Source organism: Cyrtonyx montezumae, unplaced genomic scaffold (assembly GCF_038088225.1).
Source record: "Cyrtonyx montezumae isolate F1298 unplaced genomic scaffold, pur_monq_1.0 scaffold_12, whole genome shotgun sequence".
Classification (NCBI taxonomy): domain Eukaryota; kingdom Metazoa; phylum Chordata; class Aves; order Galliformes; family Odontophoridae; genus Cyrtonyx; species Cyrtonyx montezumae.
Window position 1 is genome coordinate 14742332 of NW_027071848.1, and position 17002 is coordinate 14759333.

General features: G+C 41.1%; 1 protein-coding gene across 1 annotated transcript in view; it reads right to left on the reverse strand.

Annotated features, from left to right (window-relative positions):
- Nucleotides 1-7009: 7009 nt before the first annotated feature.
- Nucleotides 7010-17002, reverse strand: part of XPO4 (exportin 4) — a 66286-nt gene continuing 56293 nt past the window's right edge. The window contains exons 16-23 of the mRNA XM_065730095.1: nucleotides 16660-16834; nucleotides 15245-15538; nucleotides 14166-14346; nucleotides 13180-13298; nucleotides 12175-12305; nucleotides 11310-11427; nucleotides 10296-10388; nucleotides 7010-8189 (exon numbers count right to left, since the gene is read on the reverse strand). Coding sequence (XP_065586167.1) covers nucleotides 7992-8189; nucleotides 10296-10388; nucleotides 11310-11427; nucleotides 12175-12305; nucleotides 13180-13298; nucleotides 14166-14346; nucleotides 15245-15538; nucleotides 16660-16834 — 1309 coding nt within the window. The 3' untranslated portion in view covers nucleotides 7010-7991. The remainder of the gene's footprint in view (nucleotides 8190-10295; nucleotides 10389-11309; nucleotides 11428-12174; nucleotides 12306-13179; nucleotides 13299-14165; nucleotides 14347-15244; nucleotides 15539-16659; nucleotides 16835-17002) is intronic.

The following is a 17002-nucleotide window of genomic DNA, read 5'->3' on the forward strand; positions in this document are numbered from 1 at the left end:
CCCGCTGCTAAAGCAGGTTCATGCAGTAGGTCACTCAGGGAAGTGTCCATTTAAAACAAAGAACAAAAGCACCCCCCCACCCTGAAACTGGATGACCATTACCTCCATCATTTTTAATACCAATTGATTTTACTATGCCACATTCTCCCCAGTTTACACACTGCTCTCTCTCTCTCTCTCAAAAAAAAAGAAGTTATGAGTTATAAACTGACATCCAAACTTGATGTATCTTTGTGGCCAGAGCCTTCTTGCATTCATTTTTGCTTTCTCCCCCCACGGATGCAAAGTCTGCCATCACAAGAAGCAGGAAGGAAAATATATAAAATATATTTAGCAAAACCAGTAAAATTAAAGTAGAACAGAAAATGCAGTCAAGTAGCAAACATTATGTACAGCAGCAGTCTTACAGTTTGTCCTACACATACCTCCATACTTATTTCACATACACTTCTTAAGGAGAAGGAAGAAAACAGAAATAAGCTGTTAAGAAAAAAAAACCAGACTTTTCCTGAACAGAAAAGGGGGTTCATCACCATTTTTGTTTTTGGAAGTCCAATCCAGATTATGTATATAGATGTTTCAGAAAAATAAGAGGACACCATTCTCTCAGTCCCTACATTGAAATAACACTGTCCTCCTCTTATAGACCACACCGGTATCTCACACAACAGCTACACTCATAGCATCTGGACATCATCCATCCATCTTCAAGGATGTAGGTAACAAACATCTCAACCAAGATACAAAACAGGTGTCTAATTTTTTCCAGCTTTCCTGAGGCTGAGTGAAACGTTTACATACATGTGCGCTTATCAAAATCCATGTTACAGTACATTTTTAACAGTAGTTTGTTAAACCATGAAAGTGCATAACAGCCTACAAGCAGGCAGGAAGTACTTGGGAACAGTCTGTCCTTACAGCAGCAGCACGCAGGCCTTCCCCAGAGGAGTGCTGGTCTCGTGCGAGGACATCAGTGTGTTCCTGAAGGCTCCAAAGCATGCTGGTGGGCTTTGCTTCTCTGAGTTAGGGCAAGCACTCGCGGGAGCAAAGCAGCACTGCAAGTATTGGTGCAGTACTAAAACTAAGGACAATGTCTTGACAAGTTATCAGCGAGTTACAGAGGAACCTTTCAAGTCAGCACTGGTGAGTCTGTAGTGACACCCTTCATTTGGGAAACAGCAGACTGGAAGCCACCTGACTGCGCCACGAACCCAAACCACAGCAATAAGTGACAGCAAACCAATCGCACTCCTACACAGCAGACATCAGGGGGAGGAAAGGGAGCGCACCACGCAAAGATGCTGCCTTCAGACCCGCAAAGACAACACGGTACCTGCAAAATCTGATCACAACTGATAGGTTGAAAGTGAGAACACTTGTGCCATGAGATTCGGAGATAGGAGCGAAAAGAACAGTACTTACACAGCAAACATAGTGGGTACTTCAGTATTTTTGGAGATGATTTGCCCAACATATTTCCCCAAATAAAGATTCCATTACATAATTAGCTAACCTCACACTGATTGTGTCGCTTCACACAACTCCAGAACAACCCCATGCTGATCTGATCCTTGTGGGATGACACCGGGCAGTGAGAGCTTGACACGTGCATTATGAACTTGCTTTTCTTACAGAGTAGCTTCAGTTTTCTTTCTTACCCCATAGAAGGTTGCTAACTTTTTACTTCCTACACCTTGTGCCCACTTCCAGACCTCCTCCTCTGCTCAGCTGCCAAACTGCTCCAGCACTGAGGCTTCTTAGAGTCAGTGGCCATCAGAAGGGAAAACTAAACAAAAACATCTGCTAATTCCAGGACACACAAATGAAGCAAATGGAAATTTCTTGAAGCAAAAACTAATGGGTGTTACATACATTTCCACAAACAAGTATGAGTAAAGGTTTTGTACCCAAATCATTCCAGTTTATTCCAGACCTCGTACTTAAGGTAAAATAGTTCAGTTTTCTACAGGCAAGGCTCTTGGATGCGCTGCTGCTCTCAATCCTGCCAGCTGTTTGCAGGGACCTGCCTGAAATTACCTTCTGTTGTTTCCGTCCTTCACCAAACAATCACTGAACGAAACCAGGCCAATGTCAATATATGGGAGCAGTAATTGTACTTTTGAAACCAGTGACATCTCAGTGATACATATGGCCAAGGTGAACAGCTTGACACCACAGCTGTTGCGTAGTTTTACTTTCAGGATCTGTGAGCTTTTCTTCATTAAAAAAAAAAATACATGATGTGAATGCATGAAAGGAAGAGGGGAACAGAACAATGTAGCTCTAGTTTTTCCAAACATAATTACAGTACAGAATATTGAGAACTGCTGCCTGTAAGCAAGCTTTTCCAAAGCACATGAAGTAACATACAGTTGGGTGTAATTTACACAGAACAGACACAAGTTTGGCCAGCATTTCCACGCCATGCATCCTTGGAACTGCTTGGATTAAATCTACACACAAAATCTGAGACCTGTACTTCCTTCTGGGAATACAGACACCGGCAGCCGGCCTGGAAAGCCACCATTATACTTTTTGGTTTTTTGGAGAATGGGGGGGGGGAGGGGGAAGTGCTCTCTCTGGCACTGTGGGATACATCCCTCACACACACACGGCTCTTTTTGTTGATGGACAAACTCATGCAGTTAAGCGCTGACATGAATCTGAAGTGACCCGGGCAGCTGGAACCAAAGGACGGCACATTCACACCGCACTGCGCTCGTGGACAGCTCAGTTCCACAGCGGTGCTCCCACCATCAGGAAAGATAACAGATGCTATCTCAGGGCTTCAACACAGGTGGCACTTCGGAGCATGATGAACGAGAACACGCACAAATCACACGTGGTCAAAACAAAAGCCTTCAGAGGAAAACACTTCAATCCTCTTCCTGTTTGCGGATCTTAAAAATATAATGTTTTCATTTCAAAAAGGAATTCAGCTGTGATAAGGCTTGATTACATAGCCTCTTCCCAAGTTTATTGCAGTAAACTGAAATATCTCTGCAATCTCGTATCGCCAACTGTACAGGTAAAACAAGACATGAAAGTTTCTAGCACTCCAATCCCTGCTTTTTATAATATATAAACTCAACGTAGCACTGAATTGTACATTTCAATATTTACACGTGATTGCCAGCAGTCCTAGCAATTATTGCCTTAACGCTGCGTGGTTGCTGCATGGAAGTGCCTCATTTTCCACAAAGGGAACAAATAGAAGGGGATTTTTGTTTCATTGCAGAATTTAGAATTAGAGTGAAACGTGCTGAGCAGTACTATTAGAAAGCTTGTCTGTACATTTACTTTTTAAAATCCATTTCAGGTATCAAGCAGTAATGGAAAATCACATGAGTACGATCTTTCACTGGGGCCAGAACAGTCTTCTCAATCTTTTATAATGGCCTCAAAGAATATGAAAAGCAGGACAGGGAATGGGATGAAGTGAAAAAGCAGCTCTGGCTTTAACTCACTGAGGAGGAGGGCAGGACAGGGACATCTTATTTCTCAGCTGTTGAACCCCAGTAAACCTCAGATTGCTTTTGTTTTCTTAATTATTTTAAGACAGGTGACAGCTTAAAGCTGTACAGCAAATCACATCATTTGCTCCACGATCTGTGCCAGGGAGCTTTAACCTCATGTACTGCAGAGGGCACAACCTCACGCCGGAAGCAATGCAGAGGTTTCGGGGGGCTGGCTCTTTGTGTTGTAATCACTGCCGCCAGGCTCTAGTTACACTGAGCAGAACTCGAGAGACAGTGGGAGAAACTTGAGAGACGAGAGAGACCATCAGTGTTCATTCATCACAGAAAAGCATAAAAAGAGAAGAAAGCAATAAACCTACCACCACGAGAAGCACTTGACAGAAGCAGCAGCACCAAAGCCTGGATACCTAACAACTGTCCTCCTGTTTTTTCTGTACAGAGCAGAACCGAGGCACGGTGGTGGGGAATTGCATCTTAGTGAAGGAGAAACCACCATTGTAACTGAAGCAGCAGCACTGCACTCCAGCAGCACTGTGCTGCAGACCGTTCTTGTGGAATACCACTGCGCCGCTGCCTCTGCAGCTTTACGATTACGAGAACCTGCTGTTTTCATTACAGTAAATCTTACACCTCACAAAACTAAAATTAAAATATTTAATATTTACATAGCATTTCTGATCCTCAATGCATCTCATAGGCGTAAGCTAACCCTCACAACACCCCTGTGAGGTAGGTAGGTACCATCGCTACTTTTACAAAGACACGGATCTAGCGACGTGCCAACGACCACAGGACCCAGTGGAAAAACTGATACAAAATTAGAGGAGCCTGGCTCCTACTCCTGCGCTTATATTCATCAAGCTACTTCCATAAAGAACACCCCTTCTTACGTAATTATTAAACTGAAATTACTTGAAGTGATTTATAAAAAGAAATGCTGCAATTGTCTCTTTGTAATAGCTTTCACGGATCACAAATTAGAATTTACATCACCTTTTAAAGAATTAAATTTTAAACGGACAACTGACTATTCCAAGCAACCTTATTTTCTAGAACTACATGGCTTAAATACAACCCAGGTAAACATCAGGGTTTTACCAAGTGCTATGCACTATCAAAGAGATGCTCCAGCTTCAAACCCCTCTCTTTGAACTCGTAGGATTTGGACATGCTGAGAAACAAGTTTCTCGTTCCTGAGGAAAACCGTGAGCCCTTTATCACTGAACAGTGAAACACAAACCTGGGGGCAGTGAGACGTAGCAGACTCTCATAGTAACTCAGCAAAGGTAGTTAAGGCATTATGTGCGTGAAAGCGGAAGTGTCATGCAGTCCACTCCTCCCTGCCCATGTGCCTGTGCTTTCCAAGTCTTGAATGCCATGACCCAAGCAGAGGGTCATGCTTGCCAGCAACTGAACAACAGAAAATTACTACGGTAGCATTAGAAAGAGCTGTGATGATGGGGAAGGGCTGGAGAAATGGGAAAGAAGCTACTGGATTTCTGCTCTCAGAAGGAAAACGCTGGAGCAGTGATCTGTTTTTGCAAAAGGACTATTATGCCCAAAGAACATTTGCTACAAGTACATCATGTAGCATTCACAATTCAGTTTGACGTGTCCTTTTTGGATTTGTTTGCTTTCAAGAAACAAGTATTTTTTCAAAACTGTTATTCCTTTTGCACGGTGAATGGCAAATCAGTGCAGTGATGCTAGCAACATTTCAGAACCGTTACTCGGAGCCAGCTCTCAAGGTCCACTGAAAGTGGTCTTAGGCACTGTTCTATGGACTGGAATGAAGGTTTACATATAGACTCACAGCAACAGGATGCTGTGTTTTGTATTTCTTGGGGTTTGGTATTGGAGAGTAAATATAAGTAAAATAGCTTAGGCAGAAGTAGCTGCATAGCCAGGAGCGTGAATTCAGAGAACTTATCACCTGAAAATGTTCTGGGAATTTCATGGATGTCACTAAGTGGAGACATCTCCACATCTGCTCTGAAAGAAACATCAGCTGGCAAGGAAGGATCCATGCTGAACAGACAAGAACCGAGGGAAATGAAAAAGAATGCTGTTCCACATAACATTAAGCACAGAAATCACACAAAGCTCTCTCTAGGGCAGTTTCCCTTTAAGATAACATTAATTTTAAATAGATGGGGAAACAATCTTCACACTTTACCAAGTCTTGATAGACAAAATAAGGTGTGCAGCAGCACTTGTTACAGTATGGTGGGCCGTAGTTGAAAAGTAATGGGTACACACATGAATTTGTTCTGAATACCAACTCCATCTGTACTTCCAAGCAGTTATAATACTTAAAAATCTCACAAATGCAAAGTTGTATTTTTGTATATTGAGACAGCTTTAAAAAAGTGACGGTGGCACCACTCGTCCTAGAGGAGCATCGCTTGTGCAGTCAGACCCAGAAACACTGAAGGCATCTGCCACGATCTCTTTGAAGGTGTTGCCCTGGATATTTGACATCATCTATCGTGACAGAGCAGCAGCAGCTCCCAGAGCCCCTTCTGTTCACAGGCCTTCGTGCCCTCATTGTCGCTCTGTGCAACGTACAGATTCAGAGAAATGCCAGAAGCAGTTTCGGAAACGTAGCAAAAAACCTAAGCTAATTAAAACGGGTACTAATTAAAACAGATGGATCTGCTGGGATCATTACCATTTGTGCAAGTGCACAGTCCAGAGTTTTGGTTTGGTTTGCAGGAAAGCACAAACGCTTCAGGGAAAAATTGAGTGCAACACCCCTCCCTGCTGTAAAACACTATGCAAATTATGTTGGAAATAAAATACTCATGGGGAAGGTCCATTATCTATAAGTTTTATGGTCACTTTTTAATGTATGAATCTGTCCAGGCCCACCTTTCACATAAATTAGGAGAAAAGCATAACAAAGAGATGGCTTTTTTGGCCTTGTGGGCTCTCACTCGAGAGAGGTATGGATTTAACTGAGAAATGAAGTCGTAGTTCACTTCTAGCACAGCATTACAGATTTGTCTTTTTAAAATTCTGGCTATTGTGACTAATTGTGAGATGAACAGCTGAAGGATGGCACAGAGTTGCAGACACGGTGCTGTACACAGCCACACAAAGGTGTATACTGTACATTTTACATAAATCTAAAAGCCACGTGGGAAACATTCAACATCATCTTGTAGAGGTCTTAAACAAAAGGCCCAACTTCAGCCTCTGTGTATTTCTGCTAAAACCAATTCAACTCGGCATGCAACAGTTGTGCTTGCTTCAGTTTTCTCTGGCTCGTGACTGGAGACAAAACAGGCCTCGCTTCTGCGCTCCTGTGCTACTCTCCCTCGTTGGTCCACCACACTCAGGGCACTACTGTTCTCTGCTGTCATAACCACTGAAGTGCTGATACAAAAAATGAGCAAGAGCAGAGCAGCCGGGACGGCTCTGCAGAGGCGGAGCTCAAGTCAGCAAAACCCAAATCCCCCACAGCACTGCACATCCCAATTATTTCTCTTGACCGGAGTAAGTAAACGTGGCCCTCAAGTCAAACCACTGTTCTAGCATAACTGTTTTAACTAATGCCCCAAGTTTGATAAGATTGTGAGTCAGTAATTTAGACCTTCTGAGTTGTTATTGCTTGAGCAAACAGTTCAGTGTAGCAATACATTGCAGCTGAGCATAATTTGGACATGAATCAACAGATACCAAAAGTAAAATTACATGTGAACTCTGCATACACTGTTCCAAAATGACACTTGTCAGCGTGAAGGGCTGCAACAGGCACATGGCAGTTTAATGCCAACATCCTAAGCCAACTCTGAAGAGTCAAATCTTGCCTTAAGTTTTCTAAGTATATGAACTTTTCTTTTAAATTAAGGCAATGAAATGGCTACAGATCCTAAAGTTCATTTTAGGGGAACAAAAATATACACCTTTTTCTTTTCTTCTGAACTTTAGGCAGCAGAACATAATGTAAAAACCTGCATTACAGAAACATGCAATGTCAGGTTGATATAGAAAAACAAAACTAAACACAAGTTAAAATACCATTTTTTTCTCTCCCCATTGGAACACCAAACTCAAACTTTAGAGAGGAAAAAAAATAAAGCTTAAAATCAGCTAAACTGTTTAGAGCTTTTTATGTATTTGCATCACACTCTAACATGATTCTGGGTAGAAAAGAAATCTGCGGGTTTATCTGGACACTCATTTTAAACCAGTGGGGGAAAAGGCACTGAATTTATTTTTCATTGTGCCCATATTTGTTTGCACATATATGGAAAAAAAATTAAATTCTCATTTTCTGTTCATTCTCTCCCACACACAGGTACGACAGATTGCAGCTAACACATCATAGCAGAAGCTGATTCAAAGTTGACCTCTCCTATTCCGTTGTGTTATGTTCAAACTTCCAGACTCTCTAGAATCTGAGATGGCTGCAGAGAACCCAGAGACAGGTACAGGATTTAGTCAGCATTCAGCGTTTCTCAGTGCATTTTGCAGAAAGGGTCTAAATTAGGCATAGAGTTTTGTTGTTTATTTTACACAGAGAAGTCCACCAACGTTTGCCATAAATTCTTCTAAACTCTTTAAGAAGGCCATCTTCTGCTTACGGTCCAGTGTAGGAGGAGTGCTGCTTGCAGTAAGCTTGTTGAAGGCGTCTGCTAATCGCTGGTAAATTACTGGATCTTGCTGAGTTGACAGTAAGGTTTCAACTAGCTCTGAATATTCAGCCTGTTAAACAAACGCGAGTCTTATTAATTTTAAAATAAAAAAAAAAACCCGAAACCACAATATATACAACTTCTCAGGATGAAACCCAGAATTAAGGCAGTGACAGAAAACTCTCAGCAGCACCTCCCTGCCTTGTTAGCCACTTTCACCAGCCAGTGTAGCAGGAACAACTCTGGACTTGCAGCCTCTCACCCTTCTCTAAACCAGATAAAGACTTTCAACCAGAACAGGCTGAAACTTCAAGCACTCCCTTCTAAGTTCTTTCTGGCTCTTAGCATGTGCTCAGTTCTATGAACTGGGCTTCTCTTCCTTCACAGCTGTCCCATATTCAGTGCCATTTCCTCCCACAGTTTTCCCTTTCTCTGGATTCCCTTTCCTTGGATGGACAGCTTAGGTTCTTAAGTTTTCTCCTTCTATTTGACAACAACAGAAGACAAAGAAGCACATTAAACGTGACTAGGACAGTGAAGGAGCGGGTGAGGGTTCTGAGAACAGCAAACTGACTGCTGTGAGGGAGTAACAGGCTCCTGGCTCTTCTTGTCTAACATGCTCACACATCCCTTTATGAGGGATGAGCACTGCTAACAAGATAGAAGATTCATGTGGAAAAGTGGCTTAAGAACACCTTGTCAAAGGCTTTCCAACCTGGCAAGAAAAGCTTTCAAGAGCAAGTTGGGGGATGGTGATAACAACTTGTAGATATGTGGGGACACTGACCGGCAGCTGTAATGGATCTAAGAGTGTTCACCAGGAAGGATGAAACAGGATGAAGGAGGCTGACCTCAAATGTCTATATCAACGCATTCAGTCTTGGAAACAAACCACAAGAGCAGATGCAGAGCTGCAAGATACTGCAGAAATGCAGAGGTGGTGGGACAGCTGGCATGACTGCAGCACCCTCTTGGACAGACAGGTTCTTTAGATAGGAAGAGCACAGAAGGTTGCCTCTTATGTGAAAGGACATTACAGATACTGTCTTATGGACAAGGCAACAGTAAAGAGGCAGTAAAGACAGTGACATGGTGCAGGTTATTACAAGTCAGCTAAACAGGTGAACAGAGGACCAAGTCATCTTTAAGCAACTTAAGAAGAATCCAGATCACAGACTTCTAAGAGATAATCTCCCTGACATCTGCATGCCAGATTGGCCAACCAGGTGCTTTTCTGCATCTGCTGCTCTCAGATGAGGAAGTACTAGTCAGGGAGCTGGTACTTAATGGCAGCCTTAACTCCATGGATTGTGAAACAGCGGAGTTCAGCATCCCTAAGAGAGTGAGTTTCACATCCTGAAAGCAGATTACAGCTTATTTAGGAGTCTGGTGGGTGAGATCCTGTGGAACACAGCTCTGAAGACCAACAAAGCTGGCATGGATGTTATTTCAAGGCCAGTCACTCTATCACCTTTGAAAGACTGCAGAGACTGGAGAACTGTGATGGCTGTATATGAAATCAAATGTCGTGTCCAAGGATTGCATTGAATGGTTCATATCCACCAGTAAGCCTGTTCTAATAGTGCCCAGGGGCCTTATACTGGGGTGTCCAGAACTGCAGTAGAAACAGATCAACTCCCTGCAGTCTGGGAACTGAGAGCTTCAGAAGCAGTTCATCTGAATAAAGAACCAGAGGGTTCCAGTGGACAGTGAGCCAAACAAGTCAGCAGTGTGCCCTCCAGTGATGATTAGCAATGTGATTAGTGAATGTTAGCAGCACACTGGGCTGTATTTATTATTTGTCTTTAAAGAGCACTCACTGGATTAGATGAGGAATACTGTGTCCAGTCATGGACTCTATAGTGTTGAGGAACACTGACTCATCTAAAATAAGGCCACCAAGATAGGCAGGTGCCGAAAGTACATTTGTTTTAAGGACAATAAAGCTTCCAGCAGGCCGCTCAGAGGCTCTGGACTACCTATCTTGGAGGTTTTCAAGACATGGTTGGAAAAAGCCCTCAGTAAGGCAATGTGACTTCAGTATTTAGCCCACTTTGAGCAAGAAGTTGGACTACAGACCTCCGGAGTGATTGTACAATTTGCCAAATGCACAGTAACATGAACTGTTCTCCATCAAAAAGTGAGTGGTTTTCAGAGGTAAGTGTTTAAATCATACCTGATGCAAACACACTAACGTGTAGAATGCTTCACCTGCTGCAGTTGTCATTTCTGTATTGTGCTTCTGAAGTACCAGCATATCAAAGACCATCTGAAATCACAAAACAAAAGCAGAGAAAGAATGAAGAAAAAGCCTTTGTTCCTCAAGTTTTAAAGTCTCCCACAGCTCACAGAGAGCCACACAAGGAACAGATTAACAATTTTTTTAAATTAAGTGGAAAATAGAGAGGAAATGTCAGACAGCCAAGTTAACTGAAAATAAAAGGATGAATACAGTTACCTAAGGTGTTTCTCATGCTCTTGGCTTAGCTGATGTGAATTCTTAATGAGAAAGTCCCTAGAGGTTTGAACGTCAGATTGATAAGAAAACATTATGTATTAAGCAAAACTGATCTACTGAAACTGGGAGACCAGAACACAAATTCCCCAGTCACTTTGTTCCTGATTGTCAATGAGCTACAAGCTGGCTGCTACCAAATAAATTGGAAATCGAATGAAATCGAGTGAATGGTCCTTCAAGGAAACTGCCAAGAAGAATTTACTGGGTACACTGAATAAATGACTGCATTTACCTTTCCTTGTTGTACCCTATTATGCTCTTATTTTAGTATTCTAACCCTACCTTTATTTCACACCATTCTGGTGTCTTTTTATTTGACACATTTAGCAGTAAATTTAATTGCTGAAATCGCTCAGATCCATTCAGGAATTCACGTATCAAACAGAGACAGAATATAAATTGTATTCTGAAGTGTTCAACGAAAGATCTGAGTGGTGAAAAGTCATCTTCCCCCCTGCATCTCTACCCTTCCTTGTAGCACAGTCAGTATCCCTGGTCCTCTACGCTCTTCTTCAACCACACGTTCTGTTTCTTACTGTTTGTGTGCGATGCTCATTAATGTAGTCTGATGGTATCACTGCTTGGCCTCTTAAAACCACTTGTATGACAAAAAAACCCAACCACAATTCAACAACAAAAAACCCACAGAATAAAATGAAACAGTTGTCTTACCTTGAGAAAGTGCCTTGTTGCTAGAAAAAGGGCTGAATCTGTTTCTTGTGCTTTTGCACACTGTTCTGCTAGCGGTGTTACGGCCTCCAGACAGAGCTGGCAAACCTCAGAACTCATTCTGATAACGAGCATTAAAGAATCAACAGCTGATCTCAGTGAAATTGTGACAAAACTTCCCTGGGGAGTCACCAGAAAACACTTACATGCTTATATACTCCAAGATATCTCTTTACTATAAAGCTGTTAATAAGATATAAAAAGGGGGAAGAACTCCATCTCTGTTGCTTTCTTTTATTAGCTGCACACCCTGAAGTACCATAACCCTCTCTGACATAACATTTTCAGAAAGAGTCCCTTATGGTCAAGCTCATCTGTTTCTGACACGTGCCACAGATTAGTGAAAATGGTACTCCCGTTGTAAGAGGGAGAACCCATTGGCAACCTGACAGGAAATGCTCTGGAGCCAGCCCAGGAGAACAGCAGCAGTGTTTTCTATTACCAGCTGAGAAACTAATTCAGGAACAGCTTTGGGATGCCAGCTGAAGGCTTATGAAGTTACACAGTCTGAAGTGAAGTAATGGAGGAGGGAGGAATGGCTGCCAGAAAAAACTTACACATTAAACCACTTAAACGCTGCATTCAAGCAACACGAGTCAGGAAATTCAGCTAATACTGGAATCTCAACAGACACTACCATGAAATCGGTCACTAGAAGGCACTGAAGAAGAGCTGATCATGGATATAGAATTGTAGGTACAGAAATTGAGAGGAAAAGAAACAGCGCAAAGAAAAAGAATCAAGACTTAACACGCCCTTATAAAAGCAGCTCAGACTTCTAAACGCTCTCAAGCCCCATAAAGGATACGATGACATCCCTAACTCCAGTGAGTACATTAGGCTCTTAAAGAGGTCCTCTGGAAGTTGTGGAATTTTCTCAGGGAATATCTCACAGATGAAAGTGATTAGTTTGTAATATTGATTACACAGCGATGGAAACTGTCAAAAGAAGAACAGGATTGTTTCAGAACCACGTAGCTTTATCCTGAAATTATTTCCAGCTGTACAAAGGCACAAGTCTGATGCTTCACACTGAAAAAAGGCTATTATAGGCAACAACTTCAGTTATCAGTGGCTACAACTATAGAAGCCAAAAGCACAGTGCAGTAACAGCAGACAGCTACAGCTCAAGCTGATGGCAGCTGTCCAGTGTCTACTTCATACAAAATAGTGGAGCTTTTCTTGCACATGAGCAAGTCTAGTCCTGGGGGAGAGAGCCTCTCCAGCATTTGGAGTACAAGCAGGGTGCTCTGAGGGCACGTCCCTTGTCTTGGTTAATCTAAAACGCACACAGCTCTCACACTCTGTAGGTACCACCACATGAGAACCAAAGCATAGCAAGAGGGGACAACTCAGGGACACTTCAAAACTGTTCTGATTCAGAGTAAACATTAGCTCAGTGCAACCCAGTGACACACTGCCATACCACTGTTTCGTATTTCACTGTTGTACCAAGCAAGCAGTACTGCAAAAAATAACTGCAGAGTTGCTATTTGCTCCTGGACTTTTTAGATGCTTCCTATCACGTTTCTAACACTACCAGAAAAAGGATTCTACAGACTGCATTTGCAGGTTGGCTAACTGTTAACAGACTCACTTTTAGGGAAACAAGATTTGTTTAGTCCTTCCAAATACACATTTTTTCAGCTTTAAATACTTTTTTGAACAGTGTCTAGAATTAGAGGACAGTTCTTTGCATTTTAAAAAGCCCAGAAAATTCAACTTAAGTAGAATGCAATTTAGAACTCATTTCTGGGGATTCACTACTATAAAGCATTCACATTCTAGCAGTTATATGTAAAAACAGATTTACCTTCAGCAGATCCTGAGACATCAGAGGCAGAACTAGATTAACCCCATACAAGACAACATCTGCAGCCGATACAGTTCTACTTGTAGCTTGCCCAGGCTCGTGTCCTCTAAATACTTCATCTGTAACAAAGACAAAAACATGTTTTATGGAAGAGGGGGATTAAACGTACTGAAGGAAGAGTCACATTACTTCAATAGAGATGTTTTTAATGATAGGACTACTACCCTCTTCCCAAACAAAAACACGAGGCACTGTTTTAAAATAGAAACGTAGTGAGTAGAGGCTGCCACATCACTGTGTTTATATTTCCTAGGACCATGCATTTCATAATCACATGTACCAGATGGTATGCTAAGCTTCAGACACTTTGAGTGTTCCCTTCCATTACAGAATCTTACATTTGTTTCTAATGATATCTGCCTCATTCTTGCACAAATACACTGAGCAAAACATTACAAGCATTCCTATGCTTTCTATACATTTCTATGGTGTAAATTAATTGTATTTATAAAATTCATATAAATATAAACTGAGATAAATAAATGGGAAAATTTACTGAAGAAAACACTGTAATACAAAATTTGACAATTTCCTCTGCTTCCTGTTAAGTTCTGTTACGATTTCCCAGCAACTAAGTGACTTTCCCCTGGGAATTCTTGCACTAAGTTAGCAGCAGTTGTCAATACATTCGATAGCTACGTATTATATTCAGGCAGTATTCACAGTTCTCAGTTTCACTGTGGGTTTTTTTTTTGTTTTTTTACAGTATTTTCAGTGCACCTAACATCCAATGTCTGACTCAAACAGAATGCACTAATAGCATTGAGTTGGAAAGTCTACATCATTTTCTATATTTTTCTGTTGTGCATACACGACAAAAAAAGGGAGATGCACTGACTTTTCACTTTACCCTGGCTGAACACATGTCCCAGATTTAACTGCTCAGAACAGAAATTGTGGCTCAGCAATTACTAAGCCTTCCATACCTGTATCACTGAAATCAATGAATTCTTTTGATAGAAGATTAGTGAGAAGCTCCATAATAAGGAGAAGATCCTGATACTGATCTTCTTCTGCTGTGACATCTATCCGTTGTCGACCGAGATTATTCTTTGAATACACCTGGAGCAGAGTTAGGCAGGCCTCGTACAAGTTCATGGCTTTGGCCTAGAAAACATTGTAAGGTAACAGTGAGAAAACTTCTACATGCAAAAGCGGAGCACTTTGTTTTAAGACAATACTACATGGTTGATGATACCTCAAGAATCTAATTTCATTTAAACCATCCACTTCTGTAACAACTGCATACAGAATGATCAGTGAAACAGCCACTCTAAACACAGAACACTCAGAGCCATAGATTTACATGCTATTGACAAAAACATTATAACTATTCTTATCACATCAATCTTACAAAAGAAAAGTGACTTGGGATGGGCTACCCTATCTCACTGGTCTCACAAACCGTCATTAGAAGTACGGACAAGATCCTAAGGGGACACACTTCCTATATCAAAGTTTAGAGCCATAACACACTGTCTGTGCAGATCCAGTTTGAGGTGGGCTTCTCCTAGACACAAAATCAATGTCAGCCAGCAGTACTGCAATACAAGGGGACTGCACTTACTCATTTTACCCAATAATTTCTCACTAACCACTTGCTTAGGACCAAAGCAGTATCTCTACAGCATGTATTTGACACACAGTACTGCCATTTTGCTAACAAGCCTTCAGAGAAATGTGATATAGTTAAGTCAGCACTCAGTGTGGTCTGCACTCTTGCCACCCATGCCCAGTCAGACTAGCGATGAATTACAGTTACTGCTAGAAGAACAGTCTAGATGTCCTGCTTTTAATGTTGAGAATGTATGTTTTTGAATAAAGGAATTCCTCTAACAGATATGACCACATAAGCACTTCTTTCTGTATAAACAGAATAGTGATGTGACCATACAGTGTTTCTCTCTATACAGAATATAAAAATAATTATGTGATTTTGCATAAGGGATAGCGACATTCACACACAAGTACACACAGACACACTTCCCCCTCTTGGCTTATTTACCTCTCCGAGATAGCAAATTTGTTTATGTGCAACTTCAACAAAGACTTCTATTATGAGATTAACAGTCTCTGGTGTGTTTTTGTATACTTCCATTAATCCAATGCAATTATTAAGGAAGTCCATTAGGAAATTAAAGAGAATTGCTACATTATCAATCTGGGTAGCCTCAGCAATGCCACAGAGCGCTTCTAATGTAGCTGTGATTTCCTGTTTCACCTCCTCCTCCTGACAGATCTGCTGAAAGTTTTCTTGGTTTATCACATTCAAGAATCGCTGCTGAAGTGGCTGAAGAACCTGGAAATTTTTTTAGAAAAGTCACAGTAAGATAAGCATAGTGTTACATGGGTAAAATTCGAGGGTTAAGTAATTTAGCAAGCTCATATGTTGCTTCTAGCACAGCAGTACAAGAGTCCATCACTTCCAGTTTGCAGTTGTTATTTTCTGTCTCATCAGCGCTGTCTGAAGTGACAGTGATCAGTGATTCCCACTGAGCTTCATCCCCTGCAGGTTACTTTCACAATGAGCACCTCCGCAATATTAAACATTTTGTCATGTTTAAACAGATAAGGACTGAGTGACAGTGTTCAGTGCTCTTCCAGATTCAACACTGGCAATAACAAAATTGTAACTGGTCAGTGCTGAAAGCATTGATTAATAATTTTGCTCACCGTTATCTTTGTCATATTGCAATCACTCTTACAATCAGCCAGTGTGACTGTAACTAAACCAATTCGAAACAATTTAGAGATTTTCACAGAATAGCTGAATGGTTTTTCACCAATTAACTCCAGTGCCTTATCATCTTACCTTCATTAATTTTGTAACTTTTATTAGCAAAGTGAACTTCTCTCTGAAGATCAGTGCTTTTCAAATTTCAGAGCTAACACGGTGCTCCCTGAGCACGTTTCATCTACTTTCAAGCACCAACCTCTCTGGCATTAGATATCTAAGCATTAATGGAACCAGGGCACAGAAAAGCTGATCAAGCTTCTTTATTTTTCTCATTAGTTTTACTTAATGTCATTAAGTGAATAAATGAAATATTCATAACCATCACCAAACTAAAACAAAGGGAAGAAATGGCACAGATCCGAGGAAAACTCTTAACCTTTACAATTGCACACTATTATACTGGATTTCATGAATCCTCCAAGTACTTATTTGGCTGTTTCTGTTTAGGTACTGATGGGTTAGATATCATTTTTGCAGCTCCAAGGTGCTATAAAATTATGGGCCTTCAAAGAATCAAAAAAGTTATCAAAAAATTATGGGCCTTCAAAAAAGTATGAGTAATAGATGGTCAAAATCTAAACATTCTGAATGAGCTAAGTTTGCATCAGCACAAAATGCCTGAAACCAACTTCAAACTTGAACTGTACAACTTGTTAGAATGCAGTAGCACTGAAATAGCTTACCTCTGTCCAGTACTGTTGTTTCATTTCTGTATCCATATGAGCAAAACCTCCTAAAACTAAAGCTTTCATTAGTGTTCTCTGCACAGAACTGGACAAATAGTGAAGGGGAGGGCTTCGTCTTGCAAACTGTTTAGCTAAATTCCACCAGTTCTCACACTGAATAACTAAGTTTGCCCTAGAAAAGGGAAAAATATTTTGATTAAAGACTCCAAAAACCTCTAAGTTTGAACAGAGCGCATCAGTTTGCTAGCAGCTGTCAGAAGATTTTGATTTTATTAATTGCATTTCCTTTATCGTGAGGCTCAATTGCCTTTTGATTTTCATCTTAATGTCTCAGCCCTAA